A 21,767-nucleotide genomic window follows, 5' to 3' on the forward strand; every position below is an offset into this window, starting at 1 on the left:
TAATATACCCGTAGCAGTACGTGTTGGAACATTATGTGCCCATATTATAGCGATGACCGAGGGATCGCGGTTCATTGAATGGTCATTGTGTGAAGGGTTTTCTATTAGAGAGCATGGCTTTCTGACTTTGACAGGGCGATGCCCTGAATCCACGGTCAGGAAGTCATGGTGCACCTGCTGCTGTCGCTCATGGTCCAGGTACGACTAAACTTCGGCCTGGCTCATCCTGAACTACATGTCTTACACATTTAGACACGTTAATACAAAATATGTGGCTTACATGCATAACCTAATAAAGTCAATCCAACATTTGAGTCATCCTGCAAAAAGAATCGCATTAATTTCCAAGTCTCGCACGAATATGTGCCTATCGTCAGGGTAATTTCAATACAGAAACCTAAAAGCGAGGGGGGGTGGACTGAAATACTGACTTATTGCCCAGACCTCGGGGTATGAAGGTCACTAAAGTTGACAATGTGGTGACACTACTGCGGGACAGAAACAACCCACTACTCTCCCCCATTGACAGAAGACATGGGACGTCCCCCCCCCCCATTATATCCTCAACTCAACAGCGATGGTTACACGGTCCTAACCACCAGAATAACCCGGTCACCCATGTCTTACCCGATGATTCCTTCAGAGTAGTTCCTATCTTTCCAGGGCGTCCCGTTGTATGCGGTGGACAGCGGGGGTGACACCTCCGGGCCGTCCGCGTGCAAAAGGCTGCTATTGAATCCATACGTGCTGGCCTTATTGTCCCTTTTCCTTTTGTTGGTGTGTCCTGCACCCAGAGCGACCCCCCCGGTGCCCGGTTGGCCCGCTCCCCCGACACCACCGACGACACCTGCCCTCCCCGAGGCGCGATTATTCTGGTTGTTGTTGGACTCCAGCGGAATAAAGTCCCGCTGTTTCAAGATGTCCCCGTCCTTCATCGTGTGAGACATCCTCCCCTGACTCCCGACCTCCCGGCCGCTGTTGATGCTGCTGCTGGAGGTGACAGTCCCGTGTCTGCCGGTGATGAGCGCGTCGCCCGGCGTCGCCGCCGCCGCGTTGATGTTCGCCTTCAGGCTCGGCGTGGCAGGGGGAGCCGCGGTGTAGTTGCTGTTCACATGCAGGTAGCCCAGGCCTTGTGTTGTCTCCCAGATCTGCATCCACAGGTTGTTGGCGGGTCCACGTTGTTCTGGCTGCAACCAGGCGATCCGCGGATCCATCAAACGGCACTGCGGGCGCACAGCACCCCGAGCGAAGGCTCAGCTCGTGTGAAGCTAGCCAGGTAGCCGGCTAGCCTAGCCTAGCCTAGCTTCGGTCTGATAGCTGAAGGGCTGTGCAGGTCCGTTACGTTACGGAACGCGGTATAACGCGCTCCCTCGGACCTTACGCGGGTCGCCGTGAATTGAGACCGTCCACAGAGAAATGTGACTGAAGGTTGAGCTGTGTGTTTAAAAAAACGAGCTCACGCTTAAACTTCAAATTGGCAGACCGAAGATAGCGTTGCCTACCGAAGTGCTTCTGACCCTTTCCACCGATCACGGGTCCCTTCAATGGCGGAGCACGGAGCCTCAGTACGCAAGCGCGGACCTGGGGAATGAAAGGGGCGGAGACAATGATGTTACGTAAGAGAGAAAAAAGAGTGGGGGGGTTACGTAAGAGCTAGTCATTCCATATTTTCAGAGGCAATCCTACAGGTTGGTTAAAGGGTTGACTTTTGATGTAGAGCTTATGATTAGCATCCATTAACATTTATTTATCTTTGAATGATGATGCTCAAACTAATCTCAAGTGTGCGATACTTCTGCACTTGCCAAATGTATAAAACAGTGAATTTCCTGTTATATAAAGGTCACATAATTCGACTTAATGTGTATTGAATATACAGTAGTTTGCCAGCTTTAGGAAAGATACGTTGAATGGCTTTCTTGCCTTTTGCTGCGTATTAGTGACATCACAAATGGGAGTGTCCACCTTGATGTGTGCTGGATTTACTGTATCAGTCAAGCAACATACCAAATGGACTGTAGCAAATGTTGTTTATTTATGCATCATACGTCTAGGTGGACACTCCCACTTGTGATTTCCCTAATGCACAGGAAATGGGAGATTTTCAAAGGGTTAGGTGTGTAATGGCTAATCATACCTAGCCTGGTCCTACCAGACTCTCGTACTTATTTTCAATTGCACAGATTCTGGACCTGCTCAATTGAAAAACGTTAACTCACTTGAAGGCAGGTGTCTGTTGAATTTTAAAACTACTGGGTCTGCCCAGTGCCACTCTGGATCTGCCATAACCAATCGCTAACGTTTGGCCGGGAATCACGTTGCGCGCAGGCTGTAAACAAACCAATCACCGTGCGTGAAGATGTCTGTCAACGAGGGCTGACTTTAACATCATTGGACTCAGCCACTCCCTCTGTTCGCTGATTGGACGCAGAAAATTTAGACGGAGAAAACCCAGTAACATACCGCAGACCCAGACCTAGTACTCAAGGGGAATTCAAATTGAGCGGAAGTACTTAGGCGGGCGGAGCCAGGCTAAATCACACCAACACCTGGTGGCATAATAGGGGCTCTGATGTATGGAGTGTCTTAAAACACCCAACAGGTTATTCACGGACTGATTTGATTTTGAAGTGTTACTTTAAATGGTCTACAATTTAAATGCACATAATATGAATGTAATGGGGCCGATTTTGTCTAACAGGAATTGTGGTTAATCGAATCAGCTTGGCAGGTCAATTAAATCGTAGGCATTTGCATAGTGAAGAGTTCACGTTTTTGCACATAAATCAATATATCTTGTTGCATATCCTTAATCATATCAAAATCATGATGATACAAATTCGGATTGGAAGCACTTTTAAGTGAACAAGCAGACCATGATTTTTTTAGTTTTTATTGCCTTTGTATATTTTCAAAAAACATACTCCCTTAAATGAAAAACAGTAAAACATTAAAATAAATTGTCCAAAATATCGGGAGCAAATGGAAGAAAATCATTCCTACAAATATAATAAATAGATCAATTCATCTCTTTGAAATCACCTATATCTTTTTAAAATCCCATGACTGCTCGTTGATCTCGCCCACATACAGCCAGTCATTCACATGTCGCTCAACAGCATATGCCGGGGTCCTGGATCGCTCACTTCTTCATAACTGTCTCCAGGTAGCCGATGAAGCGCCTCAGATTGACTTTGATGTTGTCGAGAACACACAGCTGCTCAGGGCTGTACTTCCCCCGCCCCTCCTTGCGAATCTATCGGAGGAGAAGCGCAGAGCGTCATCAGATAGCATCACGCATGAAATCAAAACGAAAGCACTTAATGTACGCACTTATTGTATGTTGTACGTCCTTGCACTTAATGTGCAAACTTATTGTATGTTGTACGTCCTTGCACTTAATGTACAAACTTATTGTATGTTGTACGTCCTGGCACTTCATGTACGCACTTATTGTATGTAGTACATCCTTACACTTAAATATAGTATACTTAGTTTTGTAGCGTCTTATCATAGCTATCTTTGTTGTATACGGGGAATGGGTTAACCCAGTGATTGTTAGTGCCTGGCACTGTTTTATATGAACATCCTTGCTGTACCGCCAGCGATATATTGTTTTCCTTTCTTCTGATAAATATCCTATAAGTCGCGTTCGGATAAAAGCGTCTGCTAAATTGCCCTGAGCGTAAATGTTACAGCCGGGTGAGGGACACCGCGGTGAAGAGAACCACCCCATACCTTGGACTTGAAGACCGGCTGCAGAGTCTTCAGAGCCGTCAGCAACTGGATGTTCCTGGCCGCCTTCTCCGCCTCATCGCCGTCCGCGAACACGTCGAGGAGGGCATCCAGGGCCTCGCCGTTCACCACCAGGTTGGCGTCCTTGGAGGCCACTTGCAGCAGGGCATTCCCGATCATCTACAACACATCACAGTGCTTAAAGGTTGCATCAGCGATGTTGATGTGACGTCACAGGGTTTATACAGAAATTCTTAAGTTGAATTTACTACCTTTTAATACCTTTTTTAATACCTTCACCATGAGTCTCAATGTCTACTTCAAATGCAGTTAGAAATATGGGACAGTTGCTTTATTTTATTTATATGCTACAGGCCGAAAGACTCAATTAATATGTAACTTACTTGCTCCTTTTAAGTTTAACATTGCTTGAGTCCAATTCCTCCACTGAAAAGGGTGGAAAGTGCTTACAACTCTCTGCTAGTTAGCGATCTATCTCTTCTCTACATGTAGTTGTGTTGCGCGAATGCTGCTGAGGGAGGTAGCCTATTTGATTTATTCGCTGAATTGTCCAATCCTGTGGTGATAACAAAAAATTAAAAGTGATACCATTGGAGGCCTAAGGTACCATTTGAGCGCACACTGGTGCGTCCGAGGGCGAATTTTCTTGCGCCAATGAAAAGCTGTCTCTGCTTGATAGACAGCAAAAAGTTAGCGAGCATACATTGACTTCAACGTGGCGGCGCCGCTGACTTGGAGTAGGGCTTTATTTCGAATGACCAATAACTAGCCTAGCCCAAATCATTGACGTTCAGACGCATTTAAATGGTTGCTGGCAGTGAGTATATCACACAATTAAACGAGGATAAACGCTATGTATTTTTGTTGATTTATTTCTAATTGATAATAGTTGATTAATAGTTGGCAGATATACTCAAGTGAATATTTCACCGAGGGGCGGCGCCCTAGCGCCCTCTATTGACCCACCGCCACTGCTTTCAACAAAGATATTGATATTTATATTTCGAAATTTGTCCCAGCCTTTATACCACAGATACTATAGGGTCTATAGCATATAACTGCGTTTTCTGATTACAGTTTAATGTAACAGTAAGCTGACATCGCTAATTAACACCGCAACTGCAAATTAACCACACGGATATAACCATGGCAACCGGTCAAACAAATGTTTTTTTTTACAATCATTCTTTAAATATCGATTCCTCCAGCCAGAGGTCCGAAAAATTACATTTCCCCATTATTGTCTTTCAAATGACTTTGAAATAACAGAAGCGAACTCGCAAAGTGGTTTGGCAGCAAGCCAGCCGGGTAAATCCATCCAGTTTGTTTCAGCGCACGCACCACGTGACATCATAGATACCCCTCAGGTCCTACTCGCAACATAAAAATAAATCCACGCAAGTTTTAGTAATTTTAGGAGATAGGCCTGCACGTAAATTACACAAATTGAAAAACTCATAGGCCTTGTTGGAAATTTAATACCTCGTCAGATGACGTTCATTACTTTTTAATGGCCTTAATTTGGGCTAATTTCATTTACTACCTTTTAATACCTCTAACAACCCCGCGGAGACCCTGCGTCACTTGTGTTGGTATTTGAAGCGAGATCACAAACAAACAGCCTGTGATCATTTATGTTTCGGCCTAGAATCGCTGACACCTCGTTTAACGGCGGAAGGGCGGGCGTTTTGACTACTTCTGTTTTTAAGAGCGAGGAGTGGCTGCAGTAGACTGGTACCTGGAGAGTGTCTGCCGTTCCCTTCTCTTTGGCCAGCGTGCTGCCCGTGATGCCCAGGATGGCCAGGGCATTGACCCGCACGCTGACTACGTCGCAGCGCGTAGCCGCCTCGCTCAGGCTCATCAGCTGCTGAGGGCTCATGCACTGGGGAGCAGGGTTGGAAAACATGTCAGCTCAGGCAGGCGGGCGTGGCAGTGGACATGTCCAAACAGGTGACAATCAGCTCATATTTCAGCTCAACAAACGCTGGGTGAATTAAATATGATGGTGGGTGGAGGCTCAACGTCTGCATAATACATGAGACACTTGAGAAGGGAAGCCCCCTGCAATACCTGAGGGATGTTTTTAGATGCAATCGTTTGCAGGAGGGAGCGCATGGCGCTGGTGACAGCCTCCAGGAACTCCTCCTCCTTGGGGATCTCTGGAAAAACAAAAACAGAGCAGCGATGGAATGACGCCTGTATGGGATGCCGTTATAGTACCGGAAAATACAGCCCACAAAGGCTTCCAAAATATTCAGGCAGTTGAATTATTGAGTTCTGTAGCCAACTATTTCTAGCCTGTTAAAATTTTCTGTCCATGGCTTTTTTGGGTTTTAATATAAAAACAACACTTTAACTAATAATGCCAGTATACTTTGGCGTCATTAAATAGTCGCAGTGATTCTGGAAATTGGCACTGCTGGCTTATATGGCAGAATACTCATGACCGTTCAAGACTGACTCGTTCCCCGATGTCATGCAGCGTGTCCCAGCAAGTCCAGGTCCCGAGGTTCTTTTACAATCGGTCCCGAGGCCGATTGTAAAAAAGGGCTCACCTGGCGGGCTGAAGACCAGCGAGGACAGGTGCTGGGCAACGCCCTGCAGGGCTTCCGCCCCGCCCAGCGACTCCACGTCCATGGTGGAGAGGATGTTGTGGAGACAGGTCAGCGCCCGGTACTGTACCCGCTGCATCCTGCAGGGAAACACAGCCTCCGTCAGGTCCGCACGCATGGGGACTGTAGCGGCTAGGCATTCCAACTTAGAGTAAATGTTGAAGAATACACTTGTGATGCCCGTAGTTAAAATAATCTAGTTCCACTTCTTGCATACCTTTGATTCTTAATTCTCCCTCTTCGTAAACACGTTGTAATACAAATTGGTACCAGTGACCGGATCTTTGATATTAAAAAGAATCACTTCCAAGCTCACTCTCTCCCTCTCACTCTGTGTCAATGCCAAAAACAAACAAACAAACAAACAGACAGACAGATAGGGGAATGCAATCAGACATGACCACCAATATCAGGCACAACCCCCGGTGAACAACGCCATCACCCAAAGTTTGCGCGCCAAGAGCAGAACACAGGAAACCCACGTATATGGCTCCCACAGGGAAGTCATTCACACAGCAGTCCAGAAGGTGGACCGGTCAGTCGGCACACTTTTGCCAAAGCGACTGATTGTGAATTTGGAGCGGAGCTTAAAGATCCCATGGCATGCTACTTTAATACAGGTATATAGATAGGGCAGCGGGCAGAGGCGGTGGTGCCTCGTGGCAGCGGCTGGGGCCCCACGTCAGTGGTGCCCTGCAGTGGTGGTGCCTCGCGGCAGTGGGGCCTCGCGGCGGTGGGGCCCTGCGGCGGTGGTGCCTCGCAGCAGCGGGCGGCAGGGCTCCGCCGAGAAACAATCGCGGGCAACAATCCCTTTCTCCTCCGTGGTTCATGTACTTCATGGAGTCAAAGCCAAAGTTCCTTCCCCCCAATTCCTTCTCAACCATGGCTGAGATAACCCCCACTACGAGTCTCGTTGTGGAAATACCAGAGGCGTCAGAGAACCCGACGTGTTATGCGCCATAACCTTAACAGCAGAACGGTTATCAAAATAACAAAGAAGTGTACAACACTTGCGTTACGGTATGTGTACTCACACACACACATGTGGCGCTCGCACGGTCGTAGCTGATTGGGCAAAGAAGAGAAAGGGGAGGTAGGATAGCATGTAAAATTACAAAACGGCGCATCTGAGCTTCGTTTTTTTTCAAAGGCGGAGCAGAATGCCTAGTGCTCGTTTTACACCCAACGCACTTTCTAGCTACTGGGGGACCATAGGGAGGCTAAGTGAACTCATTAATGTTAGAAAACCTCAGAAAGTGACATCTTCATGCCATGGGATCTTTAAAACATGCCCGACCCTCCCGGAGGATGTGGAGATTGGGGAACTGAGCCCAGAACCTTCAGGCGGGGAGCAAAACACACCAACCTCTGCACTGTCCTTTCAAACAAGTGGCCACGACCAGCATGCACAGTGAAGTCTGAAATACACACGACTATATTACAGAGTAACTACTTCTACAATTACTTTTTGATCAGGCATTTCCAAGATGGATTCTGCTGGCACACATCCATGGCCTCCTTGCAAGGAAACTGGGTCTTCCTGAGCACCTGGAACATTAAATAAAAACCCTCTATTAGAACATAGCTTAGGCATGTAATGGTACGTCCAATAGCAATGCCTGTACATTAGCATAACCTTTTTTTTTATCAAATGGGACATTTTTATGTAGTCCATAAATCAGATAAGGACATTTGAGAGCATCTTAAACTAAACCGTGTCTAATGCGCGGTTTGTGTTTCAGCAGGCTGTGGGGCAGAATGCAGTGATGGGCGCTGGGTGAACATGCCTTCTCGGGGATGCGGTGGTGTACGAGGGCCGCGTGGACCTCGGCCGACAGGCAGAGTGGGGACATGAGACCCGACAGCCCGTCACAGAGGGCGTCCGGCCCCGCCTCGCCCTCGTCGCTGCTGGACGCCTCCTCCCACTCGTCATCCGACGGGTCTGGACACCAACAGCAGGCCCCCGTGGGAACACACAACATACCATGAACGCACATACAACAATGAACACACACACACACACACACACACACACACACCCCCTCAGCCCAAAGGCAGACAGGGCAGGGGTCACCAGCGGCGTCGGCACTCACCGTCCGAGCAGCACATGTTGACGATGATCTCCAAAGACGTCTGCTGGGCAGACAGCAGAGCCACTGCATCCCTCAGCTCTCCCTTATCCCTCTGGAGCCCGGAGACAAAGGGGCAGCAGTTCAGAACCAGCCCGGAACAACCACTCATCACCAACACCCTGACCTCCAGGGGCCATGGTGCTACATTTCGATAAACTGTTAGAATAGAGAGAACCTTGACGAAAGATAAAGCTACAGAGAGGTGATGGAGAGGTTGATGCAGTGTGGGCAATTGTCTTACATTTATCTATATTAGATATATCTATCTATAGATTTGTAAAGATCTATATCTACACAAATACACGTCGGTATAGCGTGAGCCAAACAGCGACAGGGTTTTTTGTACACCACAAGTGTCATCCCTGATGACAGTGCAGTGCCAGACGGGCCTGAGAGGGACAGCTCTGTCTGGCTGAGGTCTGGTCTGCTCAGGGAGGGTTGGAGGTGGGGAGGTTCGCTGGTCTGGATCCCCATGTGAACTCCACCGCTGTGTTCGCACCAAAAGTGGCATCGTTATTCTACTCGCGTTACTTGGGCGAGGTCGCTCGCACGAGTGATTAAGCATCAAGCGGAATTCACGGGAGAGTTCAAATATTTCCACTCCAGCCAATGACAAATTTGCATCGTTCGCATGAGTAGAATCAAGCAAAATCGGCGTGAACCTGGTGGTCTCTATTCTGTTGGTCGTTACTTATTTGCTTTTTGCTCCGTGCCTTCGCTTTTAGGTGAACGCATCATCAGACCTCCGGTTAAATCACAGCAAACCCCGCTGATGGGAGTCTGGATGTCACTAGCCGACGAGCCCCAAATCACTCCCACAACAAAAGTGCTTCTTCCTGGCATGCATCAAAGGTCAATCCCCACCCCCCCCCCATCCATGACGGAAGCGCTTACTGTGGGTCAAGGTAAAAGCCCTTTGCTGTTTAAAATTAGACACGCAGCTTGAAGACACAGCATGAATCGGCATTCACAGTTGATGCCACTGTGAGTGTCCCATGACTAGACAGCCACGGGCTCGATTCCCCACAGCCTACAACGTTTTATTCCCGACAAAAAGTCCTTGCGGCGGCATCTGCCCCAGCGGGCGCGGATCGTTACCCCAGTCGGCCCAGCGGCAAGGCGCCAGGTGTTGAGAAGCTACGCGCCACTCACCGGCAAGAGGTCAGAGAAGTCGTTGTCTTTCACCGCCTTCTTCCCGTTCTTCTTGGGCGCCGCCTCTTCCTCTTCCTCCATCTCCTCCATCTCCAGCACTTCGGAAGCCCCTCCCGCCTGCTCCGCCGACGCCGTTTCCGCGGCGGCGCCGGCAAAGCGGGCCTCCTCCGCCGCCCTCAGCCGGGGCAGCAGCGCGCCGGCGTCCAGCGCCAGGCACTGGGCCAGGGTGGCGGCCACGGCGCTGAGCGTCTGGGCCTGGCGGGCGGCCGGCAGGCTGCTCTTCAGGTTCCACATCACCCCTGTGTGGGTCGAGGGGAGAGGGACGGACGGACGGACGGACGGTCACATTCCACTGACCTCCAAACACTAAACAGCTCGCGAGGACGACGGCAAGAAGCGTTTTTGGATCGCGGTTCAAACTTCAAAAAGGTTGAATGTTATACCACCTGAGGTGGTGTGATTAGTCGTTACAAGCCGTTTAGAAAATCTGCCACTTCTGACATCACAAGTGGGCGTTTCCACCTAGATGTGTGCTGGAAAGATCAAGTCTTCCAGCCTACCCAGTGGACTGTAGCCAATGTGGCTCATCAATCCGTCATACGTCTAGGTGGACACGCCCACTTGTGAAGTCAGAAGAGGCAGATTTTCAAAACGGCTTGTAACTGCTAATCACACTCACACCTGATGGTGTAATAGGTCACCTTTAAAGAAACGTAAGTGGCTTATTCACCTGCGGCCAGCGTCCTCAGGTGGTTGTGGGCCATGCCGGGGGAGGTTGAACCCAGCACCTTCTCCAGGCTTGTCAGCACGGCTACGTTCATGCTACACAGCAGCTCCGGATTATCCTCCGTCACGGTGTGTAAACAGTTGGCTGCGTACACCACAAACAGCGGCGTGCATTAATGCACGGCCAATCGCACTGAGGGGAGTGTTTGCCATTGGCACACACATCCACACATACACACACGTCATTGAGACCTACCGGCAGATATGGCCAGCTCCACATTGTGCGTGTGTGTCTCCAGACACTGGATAATGACGTCCAGAAGGCCGGCCTTGTTGAACACAGACAGCGCCTGGCTGCTGCTCTCACTGACAACACAATGAACACAGGTCACATGAAACACAAGGTGACGATCTCACACATGGTGAGACTGCTGTTATTTCTCAGTACATCATGAGTGAGGATCAGGGTTACAAACGATGTCAGTTAAAACAACAGGTCAATGAACGAAGGTGGTAACGGCTGCCAATGAATCAGACAATAATTAATGCAGATACCAATGGGGGGATGTTATTGCCCATGCAAACATTTGTCTTACCATAGATTCCACAGTAAATTCACTGACTCGTAGGCCACATCTTGGACTGTGTTTTTCTGATCCGCCATGGACAGCGTGCTGGCCTCGAAACCGGCACAACACTAAAAAACAGAAACAGATTAACCAGTGGAAGCGTTCACAAAACCTCATGTGTTCATGTGTTCACCTGCAAAGTGGCTATATGTGAGGTGTGTTGGTACTAATTGTATCTTGGGTATACATCATACATATATCAAAAGAAAAACTATAACCAAGGAGACACATCTTGGAGAAACAACCTTGGAAATGCATTACACAGTATTACACTTAAATTATGACTTGTTGTTTTGCAGTGTTGGTCAAGCCTCACCTCTCTGAGCAGAGATGTCAGGGGCGTCAGAATGTCCTGCTTCACCATGTCCTCGCAGACCTCATGACCGCCACATGCACTGAGATTCCTGCCCCGAGAAGAGACACACACACAATGACACATTGCTTGAGTAAACAAAACAGTGAGTAAGTGAGAGAGTGAGTATGTGGGTGTGTACAGCATCAGAGGCCTGTGGCTACTGCGTTCTCATTTGTCATCTGTTTTCTAATGCAACAGCTGTTTGATAAATAATACAATTATAATGTATGAAATGCCTATTACCGATTTGTTTATTTTATAACATTATGGTCAGAGAAAAAAAAACAATGTTCCAATTGAAAGAATAATTTAGAAAGCAGATTTTTATTTGTTACCATTCAGCTGTTAACTGATGACTGGTCAACAATATGATAAGAACAAATCCAATTTGAGGCTTGATGAAAAAGCTTGTACATTATTGCTCAGATTGACTTGTCAAACCCTATGTTTAAAAATAAACAAACCATATTAATCATGTAATGTATTGTAACTGAAAGGTAAAAGGGGATACACTAGTTCAAGGTTCACCACATCGATTAGACTTCACTTCTTCTATCTGTGTCAAGTCCAAAAGGGGCTGGAGTTCAAGTGCATCAAGCATGGATCCATTATGGTATATTACACCAACCATGGTTGACCATCAGAGGAACTTTTAAGTCCACCTTTCTCTGATTCTACAATCAAAAAGGGTATCTCTACTCCTTGCCGTCTGTGTTCATCTTATCGAATGAGTGTCTGCATACTGTGTGATGCATTTTGAAGGGGCTGACCTGAGGGCCCCGGCGGCCGTCTCCCTGACCGCCAGGCTGCAGTCCAGCAGCATGGGCCCCAGGCGCTTCACCACATCCCTCTGGAGGAAGCTGGGGATGGTCTGGCTCTGTTGCACCACCCGTGATATGCTGGCACAGGCGAATTCACGCACATCGGCACTAGGACTCTGCAGCTTTAAGGGAAGATGAAGTATTTGTAAAGAATGTTAGTGAAAATGTGAAGGGGGATGCTTGCCAAGAGTCAGCATACATTGTGTAGGAGATCATGAATAAAACCAGTTGTGTGAGTGAACATAAAGTGGGTGTTTATATCTGTGTGTCCGTGGGTGTGTGTGTGTGGTTATGTCTGTCTGTCTTTGTGTAAATCACACAGCTGGTAGACGTTACTAGTAGATCGATGATGACTAACAAATGGTGACAATAACAGCATCCGTAGCTTTGCAACGATCAAAGTTTGCAAAGGGTGAGCCAACATATAAGCTATGTTAGTTTATGACAACTCATGTCATCCATTTCATGAAAAAAACAGTGGCACGATGTCATTGAGCAGAACTAAATCATGGCAGTATAACAGAAACAGGCCTTCTGCATGGGGGTTTATAATGTTGATATTCCTACTTTCTCCAGCAGCTCTGCAGCCGGGCAGTCGGCATCAACGTGGTCCTCCTCTTCGTGCTCTTCCTCCACATCCTTCACAGCCCCTACAGGCAGACCTGCAGAGTTGAACTGCGGACGCTTGAATTTGTTATTCTTACTTTTACCCATGTTCGATCGCTGTCAATCACCAGCAGTTCATTCGATGTGGTTCCTTACTAATGGATGTAGTGTCAAAACATCACAGAGGGATCCGTGGCCATGTGGAAGTCCTCTGCCGGAAACGGGAGGCCGGATTTCGAAACGTCAATGCGTCGCAAAACCGTCGTGAAAATAAATGGTTCTTCAGAGCTTGGTCCCACATCGCCATAGCCTCACGGTGGGTCGGGTCCATGACTTGTGTAGGGAACTAATGCAAAGTTGTCGAGGCTATGTTTTTAAGTAAATGATTCAACGTGTGCAACATGTCAGACATGTAGATCGATATCTAGTGATAATGTATTTTTTGCATGTTTATAAAATTGTTATAAATACCTTATTCATACCAGGGCCATTTAGAGAGCCAATCTTCTAAACAGCTCCGAGTTATATACTAACAAGTTAGAAAGTAAATTCAAGTGGTCCACACCCAACATCAGTCCCCGGTTGGTTTTCGACCCTTACAGCGACCTCTTGTGGATGGTTATCCCAATCGACCTTCTCCAGTGGTCACCTTGCACGGCAGGCGTCAAAATGCATCATCTGTGGGGGCTACTCCGCCATTTTGAGAGGACTCAAAAGTTATAGTTTTGAACAATCTTCATAATAAATATACCACAACTAGGTAAATGAAAACGTTTTGAATGGACTTCCATGAGGGCAGTTTCAAACACCCATAATGACAACTCATTCCACAGTAATAACTAAAGAATGACCAAAAAAACATGCCCATCACAGTTCATTAGGGTTAGAGTTGCATCTACACAACTAAGACAATGACAAAAAGAGAAATATATACTTTTTTAGGTATTTATTTGTAAATACATTTTAAAATAATTATTTATCTAAAATACATTACATCATGAACAATCAATACATTTGAACTGAATTAATAAAATATATCAACAAGGCATATGAGCAGATAACCGACCTTTGAAACCTTTATGATATCTACACACACCGAAGGCAGGTTTGTTCAAAGGCATTTCTGCTGTATAGAAACCTATGTCTCTGTGCCATTATCCTTTCCATGTAAGCCTATTTAATAGGTATTTAACAGGTAGTTTAAAGGATTTGAGAAGCAGATCCACAAGCCATTCAGACGGTCATGCAAATGTCTTGCTATGTGGGTTTGGCCGTGGTTTGAGAATAAGTTTTCCTGTCTGCAAGAAAAACACAAAAACAAATTGGTTACAATAGGGAAAACAGGCTAGAGTCAGGGGAATACTTAACATTCAGAGTACTTACATCGTCACAGGACATGTTGTATTCAGCTAAAACCGTCCGACAACGAGCAGCAATACTGACGGATAGGGAGTTAAAGATGTGAGCAGTGAACTTTATCGTATCCATGCATTACAGAGTGCATTATCTGTATTCATGTACTAAATAGTGCATTATCAAAACCACATGTGAGTCTTGTTTTGGACCTTTTGAACTGTAACAATCAAATCTAACCATATGAATAAAATAAATACGCCTACAAGCGCCGACTAATAAATAAAGAGCATAGAGTTGAGAGCTGATTGCACAGAAGGATACATTGACGGTGCGACCACCCGCTTGTGTATTCCAGCGAAGAACAGCGCTATGAGTGTGATACAACTGATGGTGAAGAAAGGATGATTCCAAAGAGACGAAAAAAAGGAAACCTGTAAGGGAACAAAAAATAAAACAATATTATAAAATGAAGATGTGTAGTTTTCATTCATTTAACAAAAGCGTTATTAAAAAATTAAGTACAAAACTGTTGCTGACCCATATTTTTTACAATCTATAAACAAAAAGATCCCGAATTAAAATAAAAGCCTTACCTTCTGCGTGTCGGGGTCTATTAACCAGTTCCATGCCCCCGTAGCCGTACAAACAGAGACGACTATCAAAATCACTGGAAACGAGAACAACAATGACTATTACATCATATTTTATCATATGACATTAAGTTTACAATCTGACAGGCCATTGTTGCCCAGTGTGCCTACAGAGAGATCTACAGGATAAACAAATCAGAGTTGCAAGGTAACTGAGACTTAACTGAGATAACTTAACTGAGATAATTTCCATACAGCAGTAATAATACTACACATTAATATGTTTAGATGCCATTTGAAACTATTCGGTTGGAGGAGGACTCACTTCGCCACCGGCCCGTTGCAGGCTGCAGACAGGAGACATATTCCGTCAGTCTTCTCTCAAAGGCCTTCAAGTCTGGACACAGAAAACAGAGAGGAATATTAAACATGTGAATCATCTTCGTTCAGATGCTGAATTTATGTTTAGGCCTACCCCTGAGGTGATTTGTTGGCATATAAATTAACAATTTGCTTCAGGAAAAAAAAAAAAGCCCAATAGCTTGGGTCCATGCGTGGAGATTGAGCCCATGTAAATAAAACCTCGGGTCATCGATATTGACAAAGTGCATGGTTAGAAAAGGACACTCCTGCCCGCAGGTTTAGTATGGAATTAGATTACTGTAAATGACAGCGTCTCAAATAATCCAAGACTATATGTCGGTAGACACGGAGGACGGAAGTCAAGAGATGATATCATGTAGCAGCTAGCGAGCTAGCGTTAGCTGCACCGGTTCTAGCCGACACACAGGCAGCCATGGATTTTAAGATCCATATATTTAGAGTAGGCCTATTCCGTTTTTACCCGAAGTTGTGCACTTGAAGACTACTTCATTTCAGGTTTATGTAAGATAAATAGTTCGCTTGCCATGGTTGTTACCTTCGGCCTGCTCCAAGGAGTTCATCGCTATTTCGTCCACAACCTGGCGCAGCCTTCCCCCAGAGCCAGTACAGCGCATGCGCAATATCACCAACAACTGATTGGCGATTTCACAACTTCAGTGGGCAAAGTAAAAGTGGATTAGGGAACGGAAATGCAACTGCATATATCACAAAATATCTGTATAGTAGAAGGCAGTAAGTATACTTACAATTACAATTAAAATCACAATGTAATCAAACACATGGCACTAGATGACATGGGGCAGAAACGCAGAGACTGATGCATTGGGCCCCGTGTGTATGGGCTTCCTTCCACATCCCTCTAGCCTGGTTCTACCTTGCATTCCTATGCGTCAGTCTGATCCACGTGACCTTGTCCAACCAATCCCACAGGGTCAGGGGGTTGGGGGCAGACTTTAAGGATCCATCGAAAGAACCACATTTACACTTTTTTATTTAATATTTGTTTTTATTCACACAAATCACTATTTTTGGAGATGCATACAACTAAAAGCACAAAAAGGACAAATAAATCCAATCATTTATATATATATATATATATATATATATATATATATATATATATATATATATATATATATTTCATCATATATAAAAACTGTTGATCTAATAAGCTAACCAGATTTTACAGACTCTAGCCTATTTTGTTGTTTTTGGGTGACAACTTGTTCTTCAATTTTATATTGAACTTTTCCCAGAGAATGGTTTCCACCTCCTCATCTGGTAGGTCTCTTGTGTCTACGAGATCTACACCTTCGTCCGGCATAAAGGTGACCTCCGAGTAGCTCCAGCCAAGCAGGATTCGAAACCCTGTTGGGGTTTGCAGAGAGGTGATCGACTTTGCGGTGAAAAGGTTGTTCGGATCGGTCTGTAGTTTGTGGTTAACATCGGTGAAGTGGTCCTTTTCACGGGGGACCAGAGTGAAGCAATAGATCTGCTGCGTTGGGTTTTTTTCCTTCCCACCTGATTCAGCCAAGTCTGGATTCAGGATCTTCTGCTTCCGGCTGGTCTTCTCGAAGAGCCAGAGCCCACCCTGGTCTATAAGACGGAAGACCCCGGCGGCTTCGGTGTGATCCTTTCCAGACACAAGCTCTATGGGCTCCCAGAGTTGCAAGGACAGTCCAAAGCTCACATCTGCGATGTACCTCCTGCCGTCGATGGTCACCATGTTGATGAGATGGCTCTCTGGGGCAGAGGTATCATTGGCGTGGCCGAAGATAACTCGGGCCCCCAGCATGACCGAGTCATAGCCCAGCTCTCTCAGCACCCATGCCAGGAGGTAGTTGCCCTCCATGCACCAGCCCCCACGCTGCTCTCTCACAATCTTATTAAAGATGGCTTCGTGGTCCATGCCGATCTTCTCGCCACAGTGGATGCTCAGGTTTTCAAAAGGTACCGTCATCACAATGTGTTTGTGGATAGCATTGAGGGTCGCCTGGTCTGGCTTCTCGAATGGCCCGCTGAATCCAATCCTTTTAAAGAACTCATCCAAATTCATCTTGTCCTGAAATATTAAGACACAAATCATATATAAAGGTTATTCTTTTTTTTATATAATTGCAAAGTGTCATCATCGTGTGGCCCTGGTGATAGAATAAAACATACAGAATGAATCAAGGCCAAATCCCTGGTCAATCTAACAAAAAAAATAGCAGTTGTCTAAGTTAAGGTGTTCTTGGGTAGCCTGGAAACCAGACGAATCTCGCAAGCTCATGTTTTATTTCATTGCTATCTCCGCTTTCAGGACCATATTCAACCAACTGGAAGGTATATCGGAGAGGTTCCAGACTTGCAGTTTTCAATTTGTCTGTTGATGCTAGGCTACTTTAATACTGTCTCGGTAGTGGAATCTACAGACCGTTGAGGCAAATTGAAAATGCCTCAACAGACTCCTTTGCAATGTCATCATATCCTTCCTATCCTTCTTCTTTATTTGCTCCATATTGTGTCCGTGTTACCTTTTGGTTTCCTGATGTTGACCTCTCTGTTCATGGTCAAGGTTGATATCTTGTTTAGCAGCTCCACAGATAAAGGTCAACTCGCCCTTGCTTCAGGGACACTTTCTACTCTTGTCTTGTTTGGAGCCCTTGTGAGCGTTGGGAGAGATGTCGCGTATTTCCAAGGTATTATCCTCATATAACCTTGTGTGCTGCTGGTACATTTCCATTCTGCTGTGTGAATGTCTTTCTTTCTTCACCCTTATCCGTTAGCCCTGAGATGTCTTGAAGGTTCACCCTTAGTGCCATTCTCGAACTGTGGAAGGTAAATGTCTAGACGCTTCTCAAGCCAGGGGCGAGCTCTTCCCTTGCACAAAATGTATATATGCTCAATATATCGGAATAAACTTAAAAAAGTTCTTGGTAAACACAACCTTGTGTCAGTGATTCCTGGCACACTTCGCTTGCACAGAATATACTGAACCAGAGAACCGCTCAGATGACAGATAGAAAGCGTGGATAACAGGTATGAAATAAACACAAAGTACCTCTCTAAATTCCTTTTGGGTAGTCCATGTTATTAAGAATTATGAAGACAGACGAATGTGGTTTAATATCTTACTAACCATTGTGTCTTGGATCAACGGAGGAGGATTCAGGAGTAGGAGAGAAAGATCCGTAGTGCCGCTGGTAGGAAGTCTTGTTGGTAGGAAGTCTTCCCCGTGTTATGAAGAAAAGGCAGATAAAACATATCACTTATTAACCACCAAGGCCAAGGGAGTGTAAAAGACAGGAATCAAATTCGAAACACAGCCACAAATATAATTGTTTTATAGAGGAAACATCCTGAGAACAATCAAAACAGTGTTTAGGATGTTATCACTTGATTAAAGTGGGTATTGTTAATTGGATTGGGGTCGTAATTAACTGTTGGCACAGCTATGATCTTACTGTAACATAACAGAGTTCAGGGAGCAACTCTGCTCTCTGAACTATTGTGCAACATTTTTCAGCTGGCCAGCTGGTAAATTGCCAACTAGTTAACTCATTGCAAACTAGCAGCTAACAAGACAAAATAAGGGTTTGATGAACAAACAATTGTCATTGTTTGACATGTTTAGCCTACTCCTATTCTATGTCCTCAAAAAATAATAATAAACGCACAAATACTATCGTTTTCTTCACTTGGTGGCGAGAAAACCTGAAAAAGCTTACTTTCGACTACCCAGAAAATAGAGTAGTATTATGCAGGGGGTGATGAATGACCAATGTGTGGACTTTGACCCCCTGTTTTTTGGAATTCGGTATTAGTGATGCGATGTTCGGATCTTCGGACGTCGTCCATTCAAATTAAGGAATCTTTTTCGAATCGGATCGTTCATTTGCGCATAGAAATAATGCGTGTCATATACGCAGTCTAATAAGCTTGCGCATATACTGGGTGATTTACGGCAACACATTAGAGGGGGCATCGTTCAAAGGAGTTTTTAAGCAGTACACGATATAGCCAAAATTCTCATTTTCATATCAATCACCATGTTTATTTTAAAGTTTATGGTTTCAAGTTGATATAGTATGTCATGCATTGTGAAATGATATGAAGAGTCCACTATACCCGTGTCCAATCAGGTCATGTGTTAAAAGCCTTTGCGAAATATCCGAAGGAAACAAGAGAAAGTTAAAACGAAGCAAATAATGCTCAACAAACTATTGTCAATAAAGATTTGAACGTGAACTGTCTCGTTAAACTCCGCCCAGGGAAGTGGTATCCTGGCTGAGCAGCATTACCTAACATCCACATGTTTTCAGGCTCTACGGTCGGTACCAAACCACAGACTGATGAATGATGTCGACCATCCTCTCGAAACCCATCCACCTGCACTATAAACAGAGTGGCATGCTTCCGATTCCTCATTCATACCCATTCCTTATTTGTTTTTCAGATGACAACCATGAGAAGCACACAAAAAGACACATGTTTGATCACAGGAGGAAGTGGTTATTTCGGTTATCGGTAAGCACTGAGGATCATTGAATACAGGCCTAAATATATATCGTTGAATGCATAATGCAACGACCCTGCAAATTGTTATGTAGTGGCGTTCACTGCTGTCACTATTATCGACACTAGAGGGAGCCATCACACCAGTTAATATGCCTAAAGCTGTTTGCAGACCGATAACAGCTGTGTCCTCCAAATATAGTTAAATTCGTCCACAAAAGTAAAGTCATTCCTTTACTAATTTAGTAATTTCCTCCATTGTGATTGAGTTCAGTTTGGTTTCTTCTGTTAACTGTGGCTGTATTCCAGACTTCCTGATCGCTCTGATAAATCGTCTGTTCTTTATATTGTCGTACAGGGGAGGGGAACTATTACACAGGGAGGCCAATGTGTTTAGGATTACATTACATGTTGAATATAAATAACGCTGAACCAGCACAATAAAAGACAGAGGCCTTTACTCAGAACCCTCCATTGCACAAATAATAATTTAACATCATATAGATGTCAGCAGCATATACATTATTAAAGTTCTGTCATATATCTGGTATCAATTGGTTTCCATACTCTTGGAGTCACCCCTAACCCTCCTCTCTGCAGCCTGGCCTGCTCACTCCAGTCCAAGGGGTCCGCTGTCATTCTGTTTGATGTGATGCCGCCCGTGACCAGGCCGCTCCCAGAAGGCATCACGTTCCTCCAGGGAGACATCCGGGAATACCCTCAGGTGCGGCGCGCCCTCTCCGGGGTGGACTGCGTCTTCCACTCGGCCTCCTACGGCATGTCGGGCCGTGAGCAGCTCAACCGCCGCCGCATCCAGGAGGTGAACGTGGGGGGCACCCAGAACGTCCTGGAGGCCTGCTTGGAGATGGGGGTCCCCCGGCTGGTCTACACCAGCACCTTCAACGTGGTGTTCGGGGGTCAGGTGATCAAGAACGGCGACGAGAGCCTCCACTACCTGCCCCTGCACCTCCACCCGGACCACTACTCCCGGACCAAGTCCCTGGCCGAGGTGGCGGTGTTGGGGGCCAACGGCGCCGCCCTCAAGTCCGGCGGCGGCGGCGCGCTAAGCACCTGCGCCCTCCGTGCCGCCGGCATCTACGGGCCCGGGGAGCAGCGGCACCTGCCCCGGGTGGTGGGCTACATCGAGAGGGGCGTGTTCCGCTTCGTCTACGGGGACCCCGCCAGCAGGGTGGAGTTCGTCCACGTCGACAACCTGGTCTCGGCCCATGTGCTGGCAGCCGGAGCCCTGAGCCCCGGGAAGGAGCCCAGCGCGGCGGGAGAGGCCTACTTCATCTCAGACGGCCGGCCCGTCAACAACTTTGAGTTCTTCCGGCCGCTGGTGGAGGGGCTGGGCTACCCGTTCCCCACGCTGCGCCTGCCCCTGTCCCTGGTGTACTTTGTGGCCTTCCTCACGGAGATGCTCCACCGCCTGGTGGGGCCGCTCTACAACTTCCAGCCCCTGCTGACGCGCACGGAGGTGTACAAGACGGGGGTGACCCACTACTTCAGCCTGGCCAAGGCCCGGGCCCAGCTGGGGTACGAGCCCCGGGAGTACGACCTGGCGGAGGTGGTGCAGTGGTTCAGGAGCCGGGGCCACGGCAGGAAGCCCGGAGGCTCGGCCCTGGGGAGGCTGCTGCTGAACGCGCTGCTGGTCTGTGTGATGGTGGCGCTGGCTCTGTCGTACCTCCCGGGCGTCGGTGGCTGAGGAGGGGGGGACACCCGGTCCGGACACCTCAGGCGTGGACGGAGGCTTCAGGGTTTACGGAGACGTTGGTTTGAACTTCAGGTTATCTCAAGAGGCAGACGGTTTACCGCCCGAATGTTTTCTGTTTAGTTTGTTTGGTTTTAACAGCGACTGGTCTGGTACCGACCCGAGTTTACATGCTTTTCCTGATTACCTCTTCCAGTGTGCATCTTAAAACGGTTTTAATTGAACAGGTTTAATTCATTATTTATGATTACTTGAGATCCCGTGTTAAAGTACCTTACGGTTCCATTATATGATTGGCCTGTGATGTTGATGTTGACGTTGATGATGTGTGTTTCTTGTTTTATGACGACTACACAAAACCTGCCAAAATTGTAATAAATATATTTTCAAGGAAAATATATGCCACACTTTGTGAGTTCTTCATAGTCTAGGTATCTTAA

The 21,767-nt window shown here is 46.5% G+C and overlaps 5 protein-coding genes across 6 annotated transcripts in view; 1 reads left to right on the forward strand and 4 right to left on the reverse strand.

The window, feature by feature from the left end:
• tent4b (terminal nucleotidyltransferase 4B) overlaps positions 1 to 1,534 on the reverse strand; it is a 29,529-nt gene extending 27,995 nt beyond the window's left edge. The window contains exon 1 of the mRNA XM_079737053.1: positions 628 to 1,534. Within this exon, the coding sequence (XP_079593179.1) occupies positions 628 to 1,214 (587 nt within the window). The 5' untranslated portion in view covers positions 1,215 to 1,534. The remainder of the gene's footprint in view (positions 1 to 627) is intronic.
• A 1,370-nt stretch (positions 1,535 to 2,904) lies between these two features.
• Positions 2,905 to 12,995, reverse strand: heatr3 (HEAT repeat containing 3). Its single transcript, XM_079736539.1, has 15 exons — positions 12,751 to 12,995; positions 12,133 to 12,305; positions 11,324 to 11,411; positions 10,975 to 11,075; positions 10,635 to 10,744; positions 10,383 to 10,523; positions 9,653 to 9,951; positions 8,462 to 8,552; positions 8,156 to 8,310; positions 7,834 to 7,916; positions 6,312 to 6,448; positions 5,827 to 5,915; positions 5,495 to 5,638; positions 3,739 to 3,915; positions 2,905 to 3,256 (listed from the first exon to the last, which is right to left on the reverse strand). Exons 1-15 carry the CDS (start codon positions 12,895 to 12,897, stop codon positions 3,143 to 3,145), a joined length of 2,049 nt encoding a protein of 682 aa, XP_079592665.1. The 5' UTR covers positions 12,898 to 12,995; the 3' UTR covers positions 2,905 to 3,142.
• Positions 12,996 to 13,720: 725 nt separating this feature from the next.
• Positions 13,721 to 15,993, reverse strand: cnep1r1 (CTD nuclear envelope phosphatase 1 regulatory subunit 1). 2 transcript variants are annotated; one of them, XM_079736313.1, is made up of 7 exons: positions 15,866 to 15,993; positions 15,655 to 15,770; positions 15,061 to 15,132; positions 14,739 to 14,812; positions 14,467 to 14,576; positions 14,173 to 14,227; positions 13,721 to 14,087 (listed from the first exon to the last, which is right to left on the reverse strand). In XM_079736313.1, the coding sequence occupies exons 2-7, from the start codon at positions 15,731 to 15,733 to the stop codon at positions 14,031 to 14,033; spliced, it is 447 nt and encodes a 148-aa protein (XP_079592439.1). In that variant the 5' UTR covers positions 15,734 to 15,770; positions 15,866 to 15,993; the 3' UTR covers positions 13,721 to 14,030. The 2 variants fall into 2 exon arrangements, with proteins under 2 accessions (XP_079592439.1, XP_079592438.1); XM_079736312.1 differs by having other exon boundaries at positions 15,643 to 15,770.
• Positions 15,994 to 16,311: 318 nt separating this feature from the next.
• Positions 16,312 to 19,363, reverse strand: LOC307075687 (arylamine N-acetyltransferase, pineal gland isozyme NAT-10-like; the record flags this gene model as incomplete). The annotated part of the gene is made up of 3 exons (XM_079736365.1): positions 19,230 to 19,363; positions 18,241 to 18,329; positions 16,312 to 17,181 (listed from the first exon to the last, which is right to left on the reverse strand). The coding sequence occupies exons 2-3, from the start codon at positions 18,241 to 18,243 to the stop codon at positions 16,312 to 16,314; spliced, it is 873 nt and encodes a 290-aa protein (XP_079592491.1). The 5' UTR covers positions 18,244 to 18,329; positions 19,230 to 19,363.
• Positions 19,364 to 19,410: 47 nt separating this feature from the next.
• sdr42e1 (short chain dehydrogenase/reductase family 42E, member 1) lies at positions 19,411 to 21,533 on the forward strand. The gene is made up of 3 exons (XM_079737367.1): positions 19,411 to 19,431; positions 19,558 to 19,628; positions 20,217 to 21,533. Exons 1-3 carry the CDS (start codon positions 19,414 to 19,416, stop codon positions 21,319 to 21,321), a joined length of 1,194 nt encoding a protein of 397 aa, XP_079593493.1. The 5' UTR covers positions 19,411 to 19,413; the 3' UTR covers positions 21,322 to 21,533.
• Positions 21,534 to 21,767: the final 234 nt, after the last annotated feature.

Source organism: Pollachius pollachius (assembly GCF_949987615.1).
Source record: "Pollachius pollachius genome assembly, chromosome: 5".
NCBI lineage: Eukaryota > Metazoa > Chordata > Actinopteri > Gadiformes > Gadidae > Pollachius > Pollachius pollachius.